Source organism: Carya illinoinensis, chromosome 14 (genome assembly GCF_018687715.1).
Source record: "Carya illinoinensis cultivar Pawnee chromosome 14, C.illinoinensisPawnee_v1, whole genome shotgun sequence".
NCBI classification, from domain to species: Eukaryota; Viridiplantae; Streptophyta; class Magnoliopsida; order Fagales; family Juglandaceae; genus Carya; species Carya illinoinensis.
This window is the reverse complement of record NC_056765.1, coordinates 25,684,632-25,705,581: the sequence shown is the minus strand read 5'-3', so window position 1 is coordinate 25,705,581 and position 20,950 is coordinate 25,684,632. Positions and strand designations below refer to the sequence as shown.

Below are 20,950 nucleotides of genomic sequence, written 5' to 3'. Positions count from 1 at the left end.
ATCTCATATTGTATATTTTAAAATTAATTTTTATTATTATTAATTTTAATTTTATTTTATTTTTGTTAAATTAATTAAATTATTTTATTTATCATATATATACTATATGGTATAAAAAGATAATAAAATAAAATAAGATGACGTGTGATAGTGGATGATAACTAGAAGAACACTGTTATACAACAGCTTCACACTTAATACACCAGTACAAAATAACAGAGGATAAAATAGTAAATTTATTTTTTTTAAAAAGTGTAGGCTGCTGTGTTATTCTAACTAGAATTATTCCCATTCTCTGCCTTCCAGCAGCAGCCTTTGGAATCCAGATTCGTCACTTCCAGTTCGAGGCTTCAACCCCTCGTCGTCTGCTCCTTCGCAACACCTCGGTATCTCGGTCCGGTCCGTCGCAGGCTCGCAGCACCTCCAGGCTCTTGCCATCAGCCATGGTTGATCTCTCTCTCTCTCTCTCTCTCTCTCTCTCTCTCTCTCTCTCTATGATGGCTTCATTAAACCACGATTCATTAGTTGATTTTGTTGACTGACCTTTGGACTTCGGAATCAGACCCTACCCATCTGTAAGATGTTGTCCATTAAGCGACTGGCCCTCAGAAAAAAAGGCGTATGAGGTTTTGAACTCCTGAGCTATTATGAAGAGAAATCATTAAATGGAATGGCTTCACTTTTGTCCCACGTAATGGCTCCTGTAAGGATTATCTGAAATTTAGGCTATTAGGATTTGGGTTCTTCTTTAATTATTTTTTGGTTCACTTTCATACGAGCTTGGTGTGCTTAGAGAAAGAAACTGAGGGCATTCTTCACCCTCCTAGTTTGATCAGTGTCACTACCAACGATGGCCTCTCTGAAGACAGGGCACTTGCCATCTGATCCTTCAAAGTCATCATTACATAACTCGCCAATTTCTTGGCCAAGTGACATCTCTCCCAATTGATTGAATTCCACTTCATCTACTCTAAAGTCCAAATACAAGTAACATCACAAAAGAAAAAGTCTTCCGCATTTGTAAATTTATGTTGTAAAAAATTACAAAATTTTTCCACTAAGAAATTGATTTAAAAGAAATCGATTAACTTCATCTCCTTGATTGATGATCAAACTCCCAGTCAATCCATATAAAATCATTTCACCCAACTTTTGGCTAGCTGAATCCATTAATTGCTACTAAGTCTGCATGAAGAAAGAAAAGAACTAACAAAAAATTAAAAAAATGTAGCCAGTGTAACAAAACCAAAATGTCTTGTTAAAAGACAACAAAACCAAGAATACTAGTGATCCAGTGATAATAGATGAGTCTCCCTTGGCCAAAACTGGAAAAAACCCTCAGATTAGCTTCCTAATAGTGCATGGCAAGAAATATAAGAAATTCTACTTCTGGTGTCAGCATGAAATATGTACCTATCAGACTAAAACTTTGTTGCCAAGAAACTTTGTCACCAGTATGTAATGTTTGACTGTACGTGTATGTCATTTGTTTCTATCAAATTAGCGCCATGTGTTTGCACAATACAATTAGCACCATGTATTTTTATTATTTTTAAATATGTATGTTTTTAAGACTTGTATCAATGTTATTTTGGAATATAGTTTTTCTATATATATATATAATTTATTCATATATTGACTATCTCGAAATGGTACACCGAAACGTACTGGTACCGAAATATTCCATTCCATTACCTCGACCGGAATGGAATTCAAAACTCTGACTAGTTTCAGGAGTTACTTCAGAACTTTCAACCTGGGTCGGCCCATGTACGATACTGGGCTGAAAGTTAAATCTGGAGCCTAGAGGTGAAAACACATTAATAGATAAAAAAGGAAAATCCTCATCCTTGCTGAGTCAATTCTTCTTGGGTTCTCTCCGATTGGAGTTTCAAATTTCCTTGGAGGTACCAATCTTTCTTCCAGTTCTATTCCATTAGGATTTCCAGTCAATTTTAGGGATTTCTATTTTTGACAATTTTCTCTCTTATTTGATTTGTTTTTTTACGTCAGAGAAAACCCTTGAATGTTCAATTCCACTTGAACTTCTTCGCTTGGAGTTTGAAAGAATGGTTATTGATTTTTTGTTATTTTAATAATTTAATTCACTGTGTTTAATCATTTACTTCATTGTTCAGTTTTTCTTGTACTTAAAAATTGATTTTTTAATCTATCTTACGTTTTTTACATGCCACTCACTTTTGATAAGGAGGATTTTAAGAATTTCAGAGCTCATCATACTTTGGAGAAATTAAGTTATAACAGTATTCACAGGATGAGATAGTAATTTTGATGTTTTGCTTATTGGTTTTTGGACTTGGGATGTTGTAGAATAAGTTGCTATGAGGTGAACTTCATGACCTGTGATACCCTATATGATAAGGATAAGGGTAAGTGGTGTATGAGATCCCAAATTATTTGGGAAGGAGAAGTTTTTGCTGTTTATAATGTTCCAATGGGAATCCAATTGTATCATTAACTAGTCCTTTTGGAGTATAGGCCAAGTGGATTGGGCATTCTATTAGGGTGTTACATGACCATTTTGTTTGTATAGCTCGTTTGGTTTTTATTTTGAATTCTTAGGGTCTTTCTTATGCTTCACAATATAGCTTGTTTTAAGCCATTTTACGTTCTTTTGTGGTGTATGGGCTATGATTTACTTATGTCCTAGAGTATGCTGTGGTCTGCAATGATATTATTTTTGGCTAATGATACCCTACACTTCATTTACTACTGTTTTACTACATAACTATTTTTTTTCCTTTTGCTCTTTGAATTTGAATTAAAAATCTCAGAACATGACCTTATTGCATAATCTAAAAGAAAATAAATTCAATCAGCCAACTTAATTATGTAATTTATTTTTAATCCAATTTCAAATGGCAAAAGGAAAAAAAAAAAAAAAAAATAGCTAGGTAGTAGAGCAGTAGTAAAGGAAGTGTAAGGGTATCATTACCCATTATTTTTCTAGCCCAGAACCGTGATTAGGAAACATGCCAGTATGTAACCTCATCTACACCAGCTGTGCTTCCTTAAGAGACGAAAGCAATTTCTCTTCTGGTTGTATTCAATCATTTGTTATATTACATTGCAAGGTGGCCAGGTTCTTGTGGGTTGATATCTTTGGCATGGATTATGCCTAGAAAGAGGATGGATATTTTTGAGTGTTGGAGTATGTGGTGTTTGTTTACCTATAAAAAAAAAAATGTGGTGTTTGTGGAATGTGGATGGAGAGAAATGGTCGGTGTTTTGAAAATTGTTTTTCATAATTTACCTGTATCCATTTCTAGTTCCTAGTTGTTGTTAAGGTGTATTCTTCGTATACCTCCTGGGCTAAGCCTATATTAATAAAATTTTATTTTACCTTTAAAAAAAGAAGAATTCCATGATGAAATTGAAGAGTGGGGATATAAGTGTATGATCAGACAGAGTATTTGGTAAGCAGCACAGGTTGAGAATAATTTCTATTTGGTTATAGGCTGACTGTAGGAGATGCCATTTTTTTGTCCAAGTGTGTGGTTTATATGGTTGAAACCTTTTCAAGCAATTTCATCAGTTATTGTCCATGTTTTTTTCACATAGATTCTGTACCTAGACTGTCACTCTGTGGTTATCTGTGCGCTTCAAGTAGTTTTTTTTCACTGTTAATAACATGCGTACCATGCTGTGCAATTGACAAGGTAGTTTGTACGAAACAAGGTGATTAGTGAAATGCTTATAAAAGGTTCAATGTTTCAATTGCATGCCATGTTAATTTTTCTTTTGTGGGTTGGGTTTTTTCTCTTTTCTTTTATGGGTAGTGGGGGGTAGGGAGTGCTGCTGAATACAGTAACATCATTCACTATGGTTTGTCACAAATCAGTTGGTCTTTATTAGACAGTACTATTGATGATCTCTTTTTTCTGAGTTCTTATCATAGAATCTCATATAAATATGTGGGGACTCCTTGAACATGAATAGTTTTTCTTTCTTTTGAAAATTATCATTTTTATTCCAAGATACTTAGAATTGTTATTAAAACTTATAATTGATACCTTTATTTTAGGTTCATTCCTTTACTTATTGTTTGTTGATTGCAGGCAACGCTGGCTGATTCTTTTCTTGCAGACCTTGATGAACTATCTGACAATGAAGCTGATGTTATTGTGAGTATTTTTGTTCTGTGAATCACATGCCATTGACTTCTGTGAAGGTTTTTTATTAATATTTTTCAGCCTAGGCATCATGTGTAAATATGCTCTATCTTCTTACAGGAGGAAGAAGATGTTGATACTGGAAATATGGAAGAAGATGTTGATGGGGAAATGGCAGACATAGAAAATCTTAACTATGATGATCTGGATAGTGTTTCGAAATTGCAGAAAACCCAGAGATATGTTGATATTATGCAGGTTAATCTATATCTTGCATGCACTTGTATTTTGCCCATGGCATGTGCCATGCACTTTTATGTTTATGTTGCAGAGTTTGTTTTATGTCCTTTTTCCTTTGTTTTACTTAATCAATTTAATATGATCAGTTCTACAGTGGAACATGATTGTTTTAGATCTCTCTTCCTTAGGAGATCCAGTGTGGTCTTTTTCTTCTTCCTCTTCTGTTTTTTCTTTTCCGTTTCTTTTTGGTCTTGTTCTTCTGTTTGCTTTTGGTAAGTTTTCTTTCAGGGTTAGGTTTATAATTTTACTGTTCTCTATGCTTCGATCATTGCAGTGGATATGCATATTGAGTTTGATATAATGGTTAATAGTGTGTTTGATTTGCAGAAAGTGGAAGATGCACTCCAAAAGGGCTCTGATATCTCAAATCTTGGAATGGTTTTGGAAGATGATCCTGAATATCAGCTGATTGTGGACTGTAATGCTTTGTCAGTTGATATTGAGAATGAAATCATTATTATCCACAATTTTATTCGTGACAAGTACAGGTTGAAATTTCCGGAGCTTGAATCACTTGTGCATCACCCAATTGATTATGCACGCGTTGTTAAGAAAATTGGCAATGAAATGGATTTGACCCTGGTTGATCTGGAAGGGTTGTTACCGTCAGCTATCATTATGGTGGTGTCAGTTACAGCATCGACCACAAGTGGCAAGCCTCTTCCTGAAGAAATTCTTGATAAGACCATTGATGCATGTGATCGAGCTCTTACTCTGGATGCAGCAAAGAAAAAAGTCCTTGACTTTGTAGAAAGTCGAATGGGATATATTGCACCAAATCTTTCTACTATTGTTGGGAGTGCTGTTGCAGCTAAACTTATGGGGACTGCTGGTGGTCTTGTTGCATTAGCTAAGATGCCTGCATGTAATGTTCAGCTTCTTGGTGCTAAGAAAAAGAACCTTGCTGGGTTTTCCACTGCAACATCACAATTTCGTGTAGGGTATATTGAGCAAACGGAGATATTTCAATCTACACCCCCTTCTTTGAGGATGCGTGCTTGCCGGCTCTTGGCTTCCAAGTCAACACTTGCAGCAAGAGTAGATTCCACAAGAGGAGATCCATCAGGGAACAATGGAAGAGCTTTACGGGAAGAGATCCGTAAGAAAATTGAGAAGTGGCAAGAGCCACCTCCTGCAAAGCAACCCAAACCACTTCCAGTGCCTGATTCTGAGCCTAAAAAGAAGAGAGGTGGTCGTCGACTGAGGAAGATGAAGGAAAGGTAGCACTTCTTTAATTTCTTTCTTCAGCTTAATTTATTTTTCAGATTTTAAAACGAATCAAACTTTATGTAATTCTTTTTCTCATATTTCATGCTCTAGATATGCAATAACAGACATGAGGAAACTCGCAAATAGGATGCAATTTGGTGTACCTGAAGAGAGTTCTTTAGGTATGTTGTTGTCTACAACATATTTGAATGTTAAGTAATTGCTGATTGAAATTAGATTATTTTCTAATACGCACAATGTTATAATTTTTTTTTTTTTATAAGAATTTATTGATCCACCTAATTAGGCCTTGCCTTGGTACAGTGGAAGTATACAAGAGATTAACCTAATTACATGCTAAGCGTTGTGGAAAACAGCATAAAAGTCATTAAAACTAATCCCATTAAATACTATAGCCGAAGCCCAAAGTAACAATGTATGAATTTAAATGTTGGACAAGGATGCTTGGACCAACCTCCCATACCATATGTCCCTCTTACTTCATTGGAGAGCCACCCTCCCCAAATACTCCCATATTTGACATAAATAACATTCCTTCAAAGAGCATCCCCTTCTTGCTAGTACTGCCATAACCACTTCCCTAGTAGTGCAATATTGAAGTTTCTCAACTTTCTAACCCCCAAACCGCAGATCTTATCCCACTTAATCAGGTGGAATTTTTTCTCATCCTCCAAGCCTCCCCACGAAATCATGGAAAAGCTTCTCCAGTCTATTCGCCACCCTTGAAGGCAAGGGAAATAAAGATAAAATGTATGTTGGGAGGTTTGATAACGTGCTCTTAATTTAGGTGGTTCTACCACATTTGGACAAATAAATCACCTTCCAGCCGGCCAATCTACCTTCGATCTTTTCAACAATCCTATCCCACATTGCCTTCGATTTATGAGGGGCCCCCAAGGAAAGACCAAGGTACTTCATAGGCAAGGATGACACCTTGCAGCCCAAGGTAGCAGCCAATTTACCTAAGTTATGAACCAAGCCAACAGGAACCATTTCAGATTTTGATAGATTCACCTTAAGTCTGGAGACAGCTGCAAAACAAAGCAAAAGAGCCCTCAAGGAGCGAATTTTATTGGGTTCATGCTACCCTTTTTGTGACCACCGGCGGGCTTGGGATTGTCGAGCCCAAGATAGAAGGTCACGGGCCTAAGAAAGGCTCCTGAGTGGTGGGCTTTTGGGTCGACCCCACAGGCCCAATAGTGTTAGGGCCATGCCCTTTCAATGTAGGCCCAAACCCATCTACAGGCCCAGGCGTTGTTTGGCTTACATCTGCTGAAGTTACGTTAGGCTTAGGCTTCAACGACCCAAGCCCATAACCAGGCCAAGGGCCATGTCGACTTTGTTCATCAGTTCCCTAACCTCCTCCATGATCCATGAATCCTGACAATTGAGATCTGACAGCCCACAAGACATGTTCTACTTCCCCCACCCTCGAGCACCCGTCAGTCAGCCCCCCACCTCCCATGCCAGATTGCACTAGGCAAAAATAGGCCTCACATGGAAAACGTTCATTATCGCCTTCGCCCCTTAACCCCTTACCCTTGTCAATGCCATGATAGAACTACACCCTGCCGGAGGACACTCCAGTGACCTCAAGATCGAAGCAAATGAGGCAGCTTTAGAATGGAGGGGCTTCCCCACATTCAACCCACTACCCCCCCCCCCCCCCCCCCCCCCCCCCTCCAAAAAAAACGCGCGGGCGCCTGCAATCTGGTGACACTCAGTATGCGCTCTGTTTGCATTCTCAAAAACAGGGGTTGACAAAGGTAGCCATCCTCAACCAGTCTGAGGTGATACTCAAAACCTTCCCATCCATTACCCTTTAAACCTTCAAGGATAGCTAGTAAACCCCTCTTCCTACCATTCCCAAACTCGGCTAGTTGCAAAAAGCAACCCTTGAAGTTGACTTGGCGTTGAATGGTGAGAACTCCGTAACCGATCCTCAGTTCTCTGAAAAACCTTCATGCTGCGGAGAGGCTAATTCCTCTACCATTTTTGCCACCAATAAAGCTGACATCCTAGTTAAGTAGATGAACATAGCTAGCCTTATGCTACTTTCGGTAATGCGAATTCTGTAACAACCCTCATTCAAGAAAACAAATGTTTTTTATCCCACTATTAAATACCTATCGACCTCCATCAGAGCAACTCTAAAAAGAAGAAGGGCAGGAGAAAAGAAAGAAAAGTGAGGAAAGGGAGGAGAGGGATTAACTCCGGCGAGAAGCACCAGAGATGGAGTTGTATGCGGTCATGGGAAATGAGTGTACGGAGAGAATCTGATATTAATAATAAATAAATTTGTAACTTATAACCAAAATGTTATAAATTTTGGTTTAATATTATGTGCAATTGCTCTAATTAAACCCAAATTTATATTTATGGCATGCAAGCCCTACAAATGCCTGATGCCTAAATATGGGGTGTTCATTTTCAAGTTACGTTCCTGAATTCTGTACCTCTTATTTATGTATCTCTACTTGTTATCATATTTCCTATTGTACCTACTTTTATATCATTTTCATTTGGTATCTGTAAATACTGTCTGCATTTGTTACACCAGAGGCTATTTAGCCGTTTATCAATATCCTTTTTTATATTCCTTTCTTACCGTATTATGCCCCTCGATGGTAGGGGATGGACTGGGAGAGGGTTATGGAATGCTTGGTCAGGCTGGGAGTGGCAAGCTCCGTGTATCAATTGGTCAGAGCAAACTTGCTGCAAAGGTTGCCAAGAAGTAAGTTTTCAATTGTAACACCCTTCCTGTAGGCTAGAGATGTCACAGACTTGCATAATTAAAGCCAGGCAAGAGATTTCAAATTTAATCAACAATTATTCCATCTGTCAATAAACCATCTCCAGGCTACCATTATCTCAATAAGGTTCTATTGGATGGTGGAAATCAAACATGTGTTATGAGCTATTGAGATAGTGTAAAAGGTGGGCTTTATGTCACTTGCAGTATGCTTTTGTTCTCTGGCCATGCTGCTAGCCGGATGAGCTTAATAGTAATTTCTTCCTTTAGTAGATGTGGTAGCGTGTGTCCGATTATCGTTTCTATTTCAGTTGAGCATTCTATCATCTAATCTCAACATCAATTTTGCTTCTTAATCTCTATGGGCTACCTAATGCTTTCAGGTTTAAGGAAAAGAATTACGGAAGCAGTGGTGCTTCCTCTGGATTGACATCAAGTTTAGCGTTTACCCCTGTGCAGGTTGGTATTACTTCTTACTTCTCCATGAACCCTGTCTATGAAGGGTACAAGTTTCTTGACCGTGAAGCGAATTTTAGAAGCACAAATTGATCATACCTCATGATGGTGTTCCTTGACATCTTACTTTCTTTGTCTCCCATTAAAGTTCTATTTTTGAAGATGGTATTAATGGTTTGTGATTGAATTGGATTTGGATACCCAAAGTTGCTAACTGAACTCTGGGGCTTAGAGTGGAAGAGAGATAGAAACATGAAGTTTCTTGACATGCTTACTTTCTGTCTCCCCATTACTTATAAAAAAAAAAAAAAAAAACTTTCTTTGTCTCCCCATTAAAATTCTATTCTTGAGGATGGTATAATGGTTTGTGATTGAATTAGATTTGGATCTCTAGAGTTCGTAACCGGACTATGGGCTTAGAGTGGAAGAGAGATAGAAACATGAAGTGGATCTCCATAGCATTTAGCTGCCCGATAAAATTTATCTGGAGATCTCTATCAGGTTGAATTAGAGGGATGGGGCTTCTCTTTGGTTTGAAGTGGACAGAGGTCAGTTTATGGTGTAGACTTATTTCAACAAATCTAAGATGGTAGAAGCTCTACTAATTGAAAATCATGTCCTACTAAAACACATCGTTTTAACGCCATCACCTGGAAGAAGAAAATTGAAAATGTTGGACGTCCACCATATATGGCGCACCACTTGATTTATCTCGGTGTTTTCAGTGGACCTCCTCCTGCATCTTCAAACCCATGGAATTGGTAGTAATGGATAAGGAGGAACCTAAAAACTTGGGTCTCTCCCTCTCTCTCTCCAATATTGACATTAAACATCTATCACCCACTACTGTTTTTTATCTCGGTGTTTATGCCATCAATCATTGTCCGCATATGATAACCAAACCCATGAAAAGCTTGGACGCTCTGGCACTCTCCCCCCCTTCCTCCCTCAGGCTCTCTCCGTCTCTTCCTCCCCCCACCTCTCTCTCTCTCTCTCTCACATACACACACACACACACTGCAGTAGGGTCTTCTTTACTCTCTTCTGCCCGCGTGTGATTTCTTGGTGACCTCATGGCATGTGGAGATCTTGTACTCCAACCTTTCTCTTCATCGTCAACCCTTCCAATACTTGTTGCAATTCTCGTTTCTTTACCTTTGCATTGACTTCATTCATTCCTTGTTTCTTTGCTTATACCACAGTTGAGACAGATGAGGAAGAGGTCAGTGATGATTATGTGAAGATCACTATCTTGTTCTTTTGATGCTGTCATTGGTGTTGTTGGACAGGGTAGTTTGTCTTCTAATTAGGCCGTGTTACGGTGGTGCATGGGCAAACCTGGGCAAATTTTCTCAAACTTTATTTTTTGAGCAAGCAATTTAGATGTATATATGGTCCATTCCTTGGCAGATGCACAAGTTTTCCTCTACTAAATCTGTCGCTTGATCTTTTTAATGTGGAATCATTTTTCTACCTAAAAGCTATATACAAAAAAATTAGACTGATTTGTATTTTTTGTTGATATGTAGTCGTTAATCTGTTTGACTCGTAAACATGTCAATGAGATCAATCCCTGGTTTCTCTCTACAGGGGATAGAACTATCAAATCCACAGGCTCATGCACACCAACTTGGGAGTGGAACTCAAAGCACGTACTTTTCGGAGACAGGAACATTTTCAAAGATCAAGCGGACCTGAATCTTCATGTGTTCATCTCTTCTTGCCAGGTGCACTTGACATGGCATTTCCACAAATTAGATTAGGAAAGAAAAGGGAATACTTTGATATAAAATTTACCAAGAGCTCTTCAATCATGAACTCAAGTCAAGAGATCAAGATTCGTTAAGAGTTTGTCTATAACGGTCATGTTATTAAGGTTGCTTATATAAGCACTAATCTCTTCTACATGATACAAAGGAAAATTTTCTCAAATGGGAGCCCCACAACTTGAACAATGATAAATTAAACCTGGAAAGTAGTAAAAAATATGTTTGTCTCATATGCACGTCCAAAAAAAAAAAAAAAAAACCAAAGACAATGCACTATTTGACTTGGTAAGTGTGTGCTTTCGTTGCTTCTACTGTTCTCTTTTATCGAATTTTACATTATCTCCAAATGGGAGATGCATTAGGATACGGCTTGCGGACCAATTTCAAGTAGAATTAGATTCAAACAGTACTTGATAAACATATCCATTTGTTAGTAATTTAAATGAGGTATAAATTATAACGAACTTTATATAGGATAATGCATTTAAAAAAACAAAAAACCAACTTTATCCAATTGAGAAACTACACCGGGACTTTTTATGGGAGGACTAGGTGAGGAGTTCAAATTCCACCTAATTAGGTGGGAGAAAGTGTGTAGTCCTCTCTCTAATGGTGGTTTGGACATCAGAAATTTGAGAATTTTTAATTGGGCGTTAATAGAAAAATGGCTGTGGAGATACCACAAAGAACCAGATGCGATATGGAAGTTGGTAATTGAGAGTAAATATGGTAGCCTTTGGGGAGATGGTGTACCAACGAGGTGAGAGGGGCATATAGAGTGGACTTGTGGAAATATATAAGAGGAGGATGGGGGGTTTTCTCCCGTCACACAAGTCTTCGTCTGGAAGATGGGATTAAGATTAAATTCTGGCATGATACTTGGTGTGGAAATGGTGCTCTAAAGGAGCAACTTCCTGCTCTCTTCAGGGTAGCAACTAACAAGGAGGTTTCAGTGGTGCATGTCATGGTGATGGTTGGGGAACAAATCCAATGGAACATCAATTTCAGCCAGGCGGCACACGATTGGGAAATGGACAGTTTTGCAGCCTTTTCAGCCTCCTGTATTCTCTCAAAAGGAGCAATCAACTTGCTGATTTATTATGGTGGATTCCTACAAGTAAATGATTGTTCTCGGTTTGCTCGCTTATAAGTCTCTTTAACAAGAGCCCCCCATTCAGTTTCCTTGTAAAAGGTTTTGGAGACATAAGGCGTCTACCAAAGCAGCATTTTTTGTGTGGACCGCTTCCTTGGATAAGATTCTCACAACGGACAACTTAAGGAAAAGAAGGATGATCATCGTAAATTAGTGTTGCATGTGTAGGAATGGGAGGAAATCTGTAGACCATCTTTTCCTACACTTTGAGGTAGCTCGAGGGTTATGGAATGAGATATTTAGTAGACTAGACTTGGGCTGGGTTATGCCTGAGACAGTGGTGGTAGTTTTGGCTTGTTGGACATATTTGAGAGACACCCAACAGATCGAGGCTATGTGGAAGATGATTCATATTTACATCATGTGGTGTGTGTGGCAAGAGCGTAATGAACGGACTTTCGAGAACAAAGAGAGATCTATGGAGGAATTAAAAGCTTTCTTTTTTAGAACTCTTTGTACTTGGGCCATTGCCGTTAATTTTAATGGCCAAAATCTTCATGATTTTCTTGTATCTATTAAGCATAAGTAGTAGGGCATTCATTATACTGAACATGGCTTTTGCCTATTCTTTTTATTAATATACTTTGATTCTACTTATAAAAAAAAAAAAGGATAATGCATTTTTTAATAGAGTTATTCTATTCTCAAGACGGTGTGTAGAACATATCATCCACATCACTAAAATGGTAAGATTTGATTTTTAATATTCAAAATTTAAAATTTATCTTATAAATCAAATTATGTAAGATAAATATTTTATTAAGTGTTATACACTGGTTTGGGAATAAAAAAATTTTTAGATAAAGGAATTTATTATACATCTGATTCATTAAATGAGACGTACACTAAAAGTTTATGTCTAGTTCTAGCTAAAATTGGCTGGAGTATTAACACGTGACATTTATTTTCATATTTCTTTAAAGGCTTATTCTGCAAACCTTTATTTTCATCTTGCTTTGTCAATAGTTCCACTTCTGGTAGTGTGTATCATTTCTCTTTGAGAAACTTTTGAGTACGCTCCATCTGATTCTAATAGGTTTTTCTATAACATCCTTGACCATGGTTTTCTTTATATGGAATGAGATTCCATTCATTTCAAGAAATAGAGTTGAACCAGTTAGACGAAACTGGTGATTTTTCATTAATAGATCATTTTGATCAGCCACTAGTGAACAAGATATTAGTTCATAAATATTTAGTAAACTTTAGCTTTCAGTATTACTGCTGCAGGAGCACATTCAAGGCATGAAATGTTTGGACAATGGTTTCGATGGTGGAGGTCTTGGTGGTGCCTGGTGCTTCCTGAGATTGGTTCCTCTGTTGGCTGCTTGTGTGGTTGACGATGGAAAAATGTGGCCTGGTATGGTGGTTTGATGCGTGGGGAATCGATTTCAGGTGGGGGAGGGTTGACGGTGATATCTTGCTATGGGAATACGATAGAAAAGAGAGGGAATTTAAAAACGTTGATTGGAGATAGCGGGTATCTTATGGAAAGTTAGGTCTCTCAATAATGGGCCTGAATAATGGGAGACAAACTAAGATGGAAAGGAATAAAGGGTTGAGGTTGTAGGTTTGCCGAAAGTTTGCAATCAATCACTAACCTCCTCATCCAATTTGTGTAAATATGTGTATTTATATAGGACAAAATTGACAGATCATATTAGTGTGTAGTGTAGAGATGATAAGTAGAATTTTTTTTTTTTTTAAAAAAAATACTTTGAGAAATGAAGGACAATAGTGACATTAAGCTTTCAAGTTACAAGCGTTTTTATGCCATATAGCAAAAGGTTATTCGACAATGTTAAATGGCAATTTGGTAAATAATAATAATCCGATGGGCGAATTTTAAATTCTAAAATATTCCTAATTTGTCAAATAAATACTAAATGTGCTTTAACTTGATTATCGAGTCAAATAAAATTTTTATTATCCACCATAATATATGGCCTATTCAAATTGTCCAACACACCTTAATTGGGCTTCTAGAACATTGGCCCATTAAAAATTTCTAAATAAATCTTTAATAATATTGGACCGGATTTTTACAATATCATCTCCTTATAATAATTCCGTCTTCAAAATTTGCTAGATATCAAACAATTTACATACTTATCTGTCATGCTTTTGCTACATTACCCTTTCGCAGGGGGGGGGGGCTGTGCTACTCATCTTAATTTAAAATTTTTCTTCTTAATGAAATGCCAAGTAGATAAGATTCCAAAACTAAATAAAATTAATTTCTAAAATACTCAATTTCTAAAAGAGTCTACGAAAGTATTCATTAAAATAAAAAATCTCATGTAGAAAACCCTAATAAATAAAAATCATTAAACTAAGTATATCATAAACTATCTAGGCTACTCTTATCTCCCTGGGTCAAGTCTCGTCATGCAATCCCATTTTCATAATGATCATCACATACAATGGTTAAAATTATAAAAACATACAAAAATGAGTCAAATACTCAATAAGAACATATCATATAGCAAACATAATAAAACATAGGGTTCTTGAAAAATATGCATACTCATTATATACATAAATTACATGAACTTGATTTTATACGTGAAATACATAAACTTGTCTTTTACTTGTTATAAGTCAGTACCAACTGTTGACCCCATGAGTTAGGGTTAGCAAATTTAAGTAGATTTTGAATTTTGCCCGTGGCCAAGGGTTGTGGAATCCATTCATAATGAAGACACGTCGAGTGCACTACCAGCATGTATAACCTGACACTACCAGCATGTATAACCTGGCAATGCAATATACCCATACAATATACCCATAACATATCATATTGTTATCTTATCAGTATATAGGCTATTACGTATCTTAACATTCATTGTTCATCATATCATATTTTCTTGTCCTATCATATCATATATTTCAAATGAAATTGTAATTTTTCATAAAATGTCATGATACATGTTTCCTCACATATGATCATGATTTCTCACAAATCCTTTGATGCAAAAAATTATGATTTTCCATAAATATTTTGATGCATAATTCTCTTCATAGAATATTTATGACTTTCATAATAATTTTAATGCATAAATTATAACCTTTCATGAAATAACTTGATGCATGTGTCATGAAAGTTATGCATAAATTTATGGCCTTTATAAATCTATCATGACAATAAAAAATAATTTCCTTCATGATTTTGGTACATAAAAGGGATTTCCAATAGAAGACGTACATACATAATACTTTTTTTTTTTTTATAAAAGACATACCGTTTACCGTATGTATGTGTAAGGATATATGATCATGCTATTACCTCGCTGTGCTGCTTCCTGAATCATACTTTGTAACTAGTTATTTAGTTACTCTCACTTGATTTCTCACCAAAAAGTTGTTTTGATCTTTGTGTAATATGATGTAGGTTTTATGTATTTGTTACAAGAAGAAGCCAAAAAGAGGAACAAAGAGCTCTTGGTCTAAGGCACGGTTAAAGCCTTCTTGTATTTCCTAGAAGTCAGAAGTTATTGATTAACTTTTTTAGAATTTTGGTACGTACAAACGAATTCGATTATCGATCTACATACCAATGCTGCTGTCTTCATATTCAAAGCACAATTTTCATTAAAATCTAACTTTCTGACCAATCATATTGGATGAGTGTGTGTATAAGTGCGCAGAATTGCTTATAACCAATTTTTTCCCCTTTTTTATTCATTTAGTAGCAATGAAGTTGTGCCAATAGGCGTTGAAAAGCTAGAAAAAAAAGAAACTTCTATTTTGTTTTGAAAGATAACATTCATCTCATTAATCAAATAATCGAAATTGTTCTATCATGGACAACATATTGCAGAATTTTAGAAGCACACTCTTCAATCCATACAACTTCCTCATTGCTTTGTAAGGCCAACTTGGCAAGATTATGAACAACCTGATTCCCTGTCGATGAACAAACTAGATCTTCCTTCTTGCAGGTTGTCCAAAAAATTACTTCAAGTCTTCTACAATTTGACAAAACCATGAACAATTCTCAACTTTGCACAAAATATCATTAACCAAAGACAATGAATCACCTTCAAACACCACCTTTTGAAACCCCAACTCATCACACAATTCGGAAGCCCTCTCTAAAGCAACTACTACAGCCTGTAAAGGAAAACCAATAAAACATCTGGACCAAGTTGTTGCGACTAGTAAATCCCCTTTATGATCTCTAAAGACACAACCCCCACCCATCCTCTTACTACTTTCAATAAAAGCTGCATCCCAATTTACTTTTATCCAATCCCCTTCTGGTCTACACAAAAGTTCTATTACTTTCTGGATAGATCGCATAGCCCTCATGACTCAATACATAGAGCTCTAATATTCTAACCAAATTATCCCTCACATGGGCCTATGCTAAAGAGAAATACTAAAATAACCTACTACAACTCAAGCCCATGGGCCATACGGTGAAAGTAAAACTTCAACTCTGCATTGTACTTTGCAAACACTTCAATTCCATATGCTTCTTCATCTCTCTCCATCTACACAATCAAACTGTGACAAACCCTCCATTTTCAGAGCACATTGTCTACAAGGTGAGGATATAACTCTTTGAGTTGGAAATAGGGATTCCATGTCACTTTGTTTGCCTCCTATCCTTGCCACTAAACCAGAAGTATCCCTCGATGGTGAACTTAGCCCCCAATTTTTTCTTGAGTTGCAAGACATGAAATGTTGGATGTATTTGGGTAATGGCTTGCAGATCAAGCTTGTAGCTAGTCACCAACGGCGATGGATTTCATATAGGGATGCTATGATTTCGGGGAGAGGGGGGATTTGAGACTTTGTAAGGAATGAGAATTCGATTCGAAGCACACACAAGAATTAATCCAGACTTCAAAACGGCATCATTTTCTTTGTAAAAAAACAATGTTGTTTCTAAAACAATAAACATTTTTTAAAAAGAAATTTGGTTACGGATACCTGAGTCTATAACTTGTATCCGTAACTAGGTCTAGGTGGATAATCGCCTAGATTCATTGAGATTTTTTAGTTTCTAACTGGATCGAAACAAATTCTAGCCCGGATGCACAATGCTAAATACCACAAATAGGTGCATTGAAAAATCTTTTAAATCAATGTGTCAATCAAGAATGGTCCTCAACACTACTCTTGCATATTTAGATTTTAATGTCCTTACTTACCAAACATACTAACAAGTTTTGGAGAGTATGTGTTTATCTGTGAGTTAATTTAAGTTGCTTCAATATTATAATGCTCAACCTCAAATATAGAAACAATTAATCTTTGCATTACAAAAACACAACTTATGCTAACACCCACAAAATTCTCATAGGCAAAAAGTGGTCAAGCTCTGTATGTTAGGTAATCATATTATCTTCTATGAAAATTGTAGTACATTGTCCCAAGTGCACTTGCAATTTCACTCAAGACCTTTTAGAGGTTGTTACAACAATGATGGTCTAATGCTATTTGACACTCGTAAGAATCGTCATTTGTTTCCAAATTGCTCATGGAGGAGATTAATCTGTCAATTAAGTCTAATACACAATTTCTAGACTTTCTTCTCGATTATCTCAAAGTTGGTAACCTATTTGCATTTAATTGCACATAGATCTAATAAATTTGATGCGTCAATCTAAGTTAGAATAAAAATAATTAATAGGCATCGCAAGATCGAAAATTTACTAAGCTTCCTAACTATAAATTTATGTTACAATGCCTAATTATTAATTTAAAACTTAATTTTCGTGCAAATTTATAACGTATGGGAGATTAATTCCAAATCAATTTTAACCACACTCCCGCTAGGATAAGCAATCTACTAAGTTAGTCACATGCAAAAACAGCTTCTTCCTAGATCAATGAAATCCATTTGAGTCAATCGTAAGCATGGACTATTCATGAATTGAATACAATGAAGAACCCTAAAAGTCTAAATGATGGTCCATTTGAGTCAATCTTCTATTTTATCACATTCTAAAAGTTTGAGAACTAATTTCTAAAATTAGCCTAACAAATACTAATTAAAAAATAAGCTTATATTTACATGTAACCGCAATACATGTACAAAACATCGTCACATTTCATCCAAACATATTTGTTCAAAAAATATGATAATCTAGGTAATTATAACATATGATAAAAAATCTGAAAAATGTGACAAAAAAAAAATGATTTGATAATACCATGGCATACATGTATTTAGTAACCACAATCACATTTAAAAAATATCTCAAAAAAAAAAAAAAAATCATGTGGCATAAGTATTTGGATACAAAAGGTCTAGATCAGCTCATTACCCTTATGTGTGAGGTCTGGGGTTCAAAACACGATCCAACATTTTTGCCTCTAATGAGCCAAAAGAAATTGAACTTGGATCAATTAGATGGATTGTGCACTAATGATTGAGTTGAATTATTGCATATTTTATATTTAAAACTAATATATTTGAATTATTTCATAACATTATTATTGATTTTAGATGAAAAAATAGTTAAGAGATTTAAACTGGTTAATAGCATGATTTATGCTTAATTTTATAACTTGTGATTTAATTAAATAATATTTCTTCATACGCACAATACATCTTTGATATTTTATTCTTTATTTTTATTTTTTTTTCTAGTTTCTATTTTTTTTTCTCATGGTCTAGGTTGATATTTTTCTCTCTAGTAGTCAGTTTCACTTTAGTCTAATATGTTATTAAACTTATTTTGGTTGATGACCTTTTAAGCATTGGAGGTCAATTTTAATAATGGAAGACATGCAGGCCCAACTAGGGGTGCTACCCGCCCCTCCTGGGTCGGGGTGACCCCTACCCCGCCCCTGCATGGATGGGGGGAGGATTTTCATCCCCATCCTCTGGCCCGGCCCATGCAAGGGTGGGGTACCCCTTCTGGTAGTGGGGGTGCGAGGCACATGTGTTTTTTTGAGCCTTTGGCCTGTTTCGATTATTTGGGACCAAAATGGCCCAAAAACACATTCAAGTTTGTTTTTGGACTAAACATTTAACTATAACTATATTTATATATTAAAAAACTGAAAAAAAAAATTATGAATAGAAATAATAATTACGAAGTTCCAAGTTCAAACTTCAACCTAATACTATTAGTCTATTAAGTTCTAAGTAATAACCATCACTAAGGCACACACTAAGCTATTACAAATTTAGAATGATACAAATTACAAATTTAGACAACCAATAAACAATTACAAAGACATAAAAATAATAAATACTACAAGTTGTATTATTAACATTAAAACTAATTGTAAATTAACAAAATCATAATATTGGAAAGTTTGATCAATTTTGGGTGGCGGTGAATTCACTGAGAATTTGAGTTGAGTTAAGTTTTATAAGAATCAAATTCAAGATCATAGAACTTGCAATAATAATAAGTTAAAAATAAAACGAATTATAATTAAAAATATAAAGTTATAACTTATCAACATGAAAAGCATTAACATCCAACCAAGTGCAATGCATTCCAAAATAGGTTTTATTATTTTTAGTATGTAGTTGTTCACCTTCTAATTAAATAGCTTTTTAAAATATAAATATTTAAATAATTTAATATAATTGATCAGATTTATTTTACAATAAAAATAAAACTAACTCAATTAAGTTAATATAAAATATTTTTTGTGTTAAAGCATTTGTCTTTAATCTTAAGATTCTTTATGACCCCATTTCATAAATGATAGAACAAAATTTAAATATACCAACAGTTTTTTTTTTCTTTTTAAATATCATTATTGTTACAAGGCATCAGCAGGTTGGAGCATTGCTGAAGACAACGAATAACCTACTCCATGTCATAAACATTGCATATCAAAACTACAATAGCAATATGTCATAATTTTTTTTTTTACATTATAAATTACTAAATGAGAAAATACAGTATACAATAAATTATCAAGATTGAAATATTACATCTTTCAACTAAATTCTTTGCTAATTAGCATTCTTTGTTAGGATTTGGAGAAAAACTTTGTCATTTCTTAAATGGGTTGGAGGAAGTGTTTTCTAACTCAATTTAAAAGAAACATTTGTATATCTAATTATATATACTCTTATGGATTCAAATGAAAGCCTAATAAATCACAAAACCGAATTAAATCACAAAATTGAAATAAATCACAAAACCCTAAAAACATTCAATCACAATCGGATCCATCACACACATGCACATTCAATCCTCCACAGCACACAATTCACAATCTCATCTCCATTAATCCCATTCTCCATTTAATTCTATAAAAATATAAAATTAAAAAAAAAAAGATGAGAATCCTCGATTAGACTTACCTTCAGCGAGATGGTGGCAAGCACAAACAGCGAAGAGGTCAGCTACGGTGGCGACAGGGGGCTATGACAATGGCGATACTCTCACGGATAGCGAACTCAATGGGGGTGACGGGGCTTCAGCCTTCATATTAGAGGGGGGGCGGGTAATGGGAAATCTGACTTTAGATCGAGAGAGGGGGGGGGGGGGGTGTTAGCCTTTTAGGTCAGTAAAAAAACCCAGGTGCCAAAACGACACCGTTTTGGTCACCTGAGGGGTTTTTAAAATATATATTATATTTATATAAAATATATATTATATATATTTACAGTAAGGGCGGGGTAGGGTATTTTTGGAGTAGGGGACCACCCCATCCCACCCCCTCCTAGCAACAAAATATGGACAGGGGAAAACCCCTGGCCCCCCGCTATGCGAACGGGGTAATCCGCCCCGCCACACGAAGGTAGGGCCCCGTTGCCCACCCCTAGGCCTTTTGGGTTTTGGATGGACGTGAGGCAAAAGATGGTTTTTTTTTTGGGCTTAACAGAAGACACGTACTCGAGGGGCCTTTTTACGGGCACAACACGAAGCAAGGAAAAATGATTTCGGCTACTTTCAACTGGCACACCCAGGACCCATAGTGAGGATTCTTTCATTTTCGTATTGGGCAGAAGCAAGTGAGTGGGGTTTTTTTTTTTTTGGGTCTTCAACAAAGCACAGGAAAAAGAGAAGGGCTACACCGCTTGAAGGGGTTGACTCCAAACTGCAGTTGCTCCGGCCTCCTCCATTGCTTTCCATCTTTATCCATTTGGCTTGTTCTTTTTATTACCTAATCTCTATTTAGTTTTAGTTTGAACCTTATAGTATATTTTTGAGATTTTTAGCTTAGAATC

At 36.0% G+C, this 20,950-nt stretch overlaps 1 protein-coding gene across 3 annotated transcripts; it reads left to right on the top strand.

Moving 5' to 3' along the window:
- The first annotated feature begins 236 nt into the window (after positions 1 to 236).
- Positions 237 to 15,417, top strand: LOC122294564 (U4/U6 small nuclear ribonucleoprotein Prp31 homolog). 3 transcript variants are annotated; one of them, XM_043103425.1, is made up of 9 exons: positions 237 to 446; positions 4,080 to 4,145; positions 4,254 to 4,391; positions 4,761 to 5,653; positions 5,754 to 5,824; positions 8,295 to 8,397; positions 8,799 to 8,874; positions 10,462 to 10,598; positions 15,185 to 15,417. In XM_043103425.1, exons 1-8 carry the CDS (start codon positions 444 to 446, stop codon positions 10,567 to 10,569), a joined length of 1,458 nt encoding a protein of 485 aa, XP_042959359.1. In that variant the 5' UTR covers positions 237 to 443; the 3' UTR covers positions 10,570 to 10,598; positions 15,185 to 15,417. The 3 variants fall into 3 exon arrangements, with proteins under 3 accessions (XP_042959359.1, XP_042959360.1, XP_042959358.1); XM_043103426.1 differs by lacking the exon at positions 15,185 to 15,417 and adding an exon at positions 13,024 to 13,548; XM_043103424.1 differs by lacking the exon at positions 15,185 to 15,417 and having other exon boundaries at positions 10,462 to 10,870.
- The last annotated feature ends 5,533 nt before the right edge of the window (positions 15,418 to 20,950 follow it).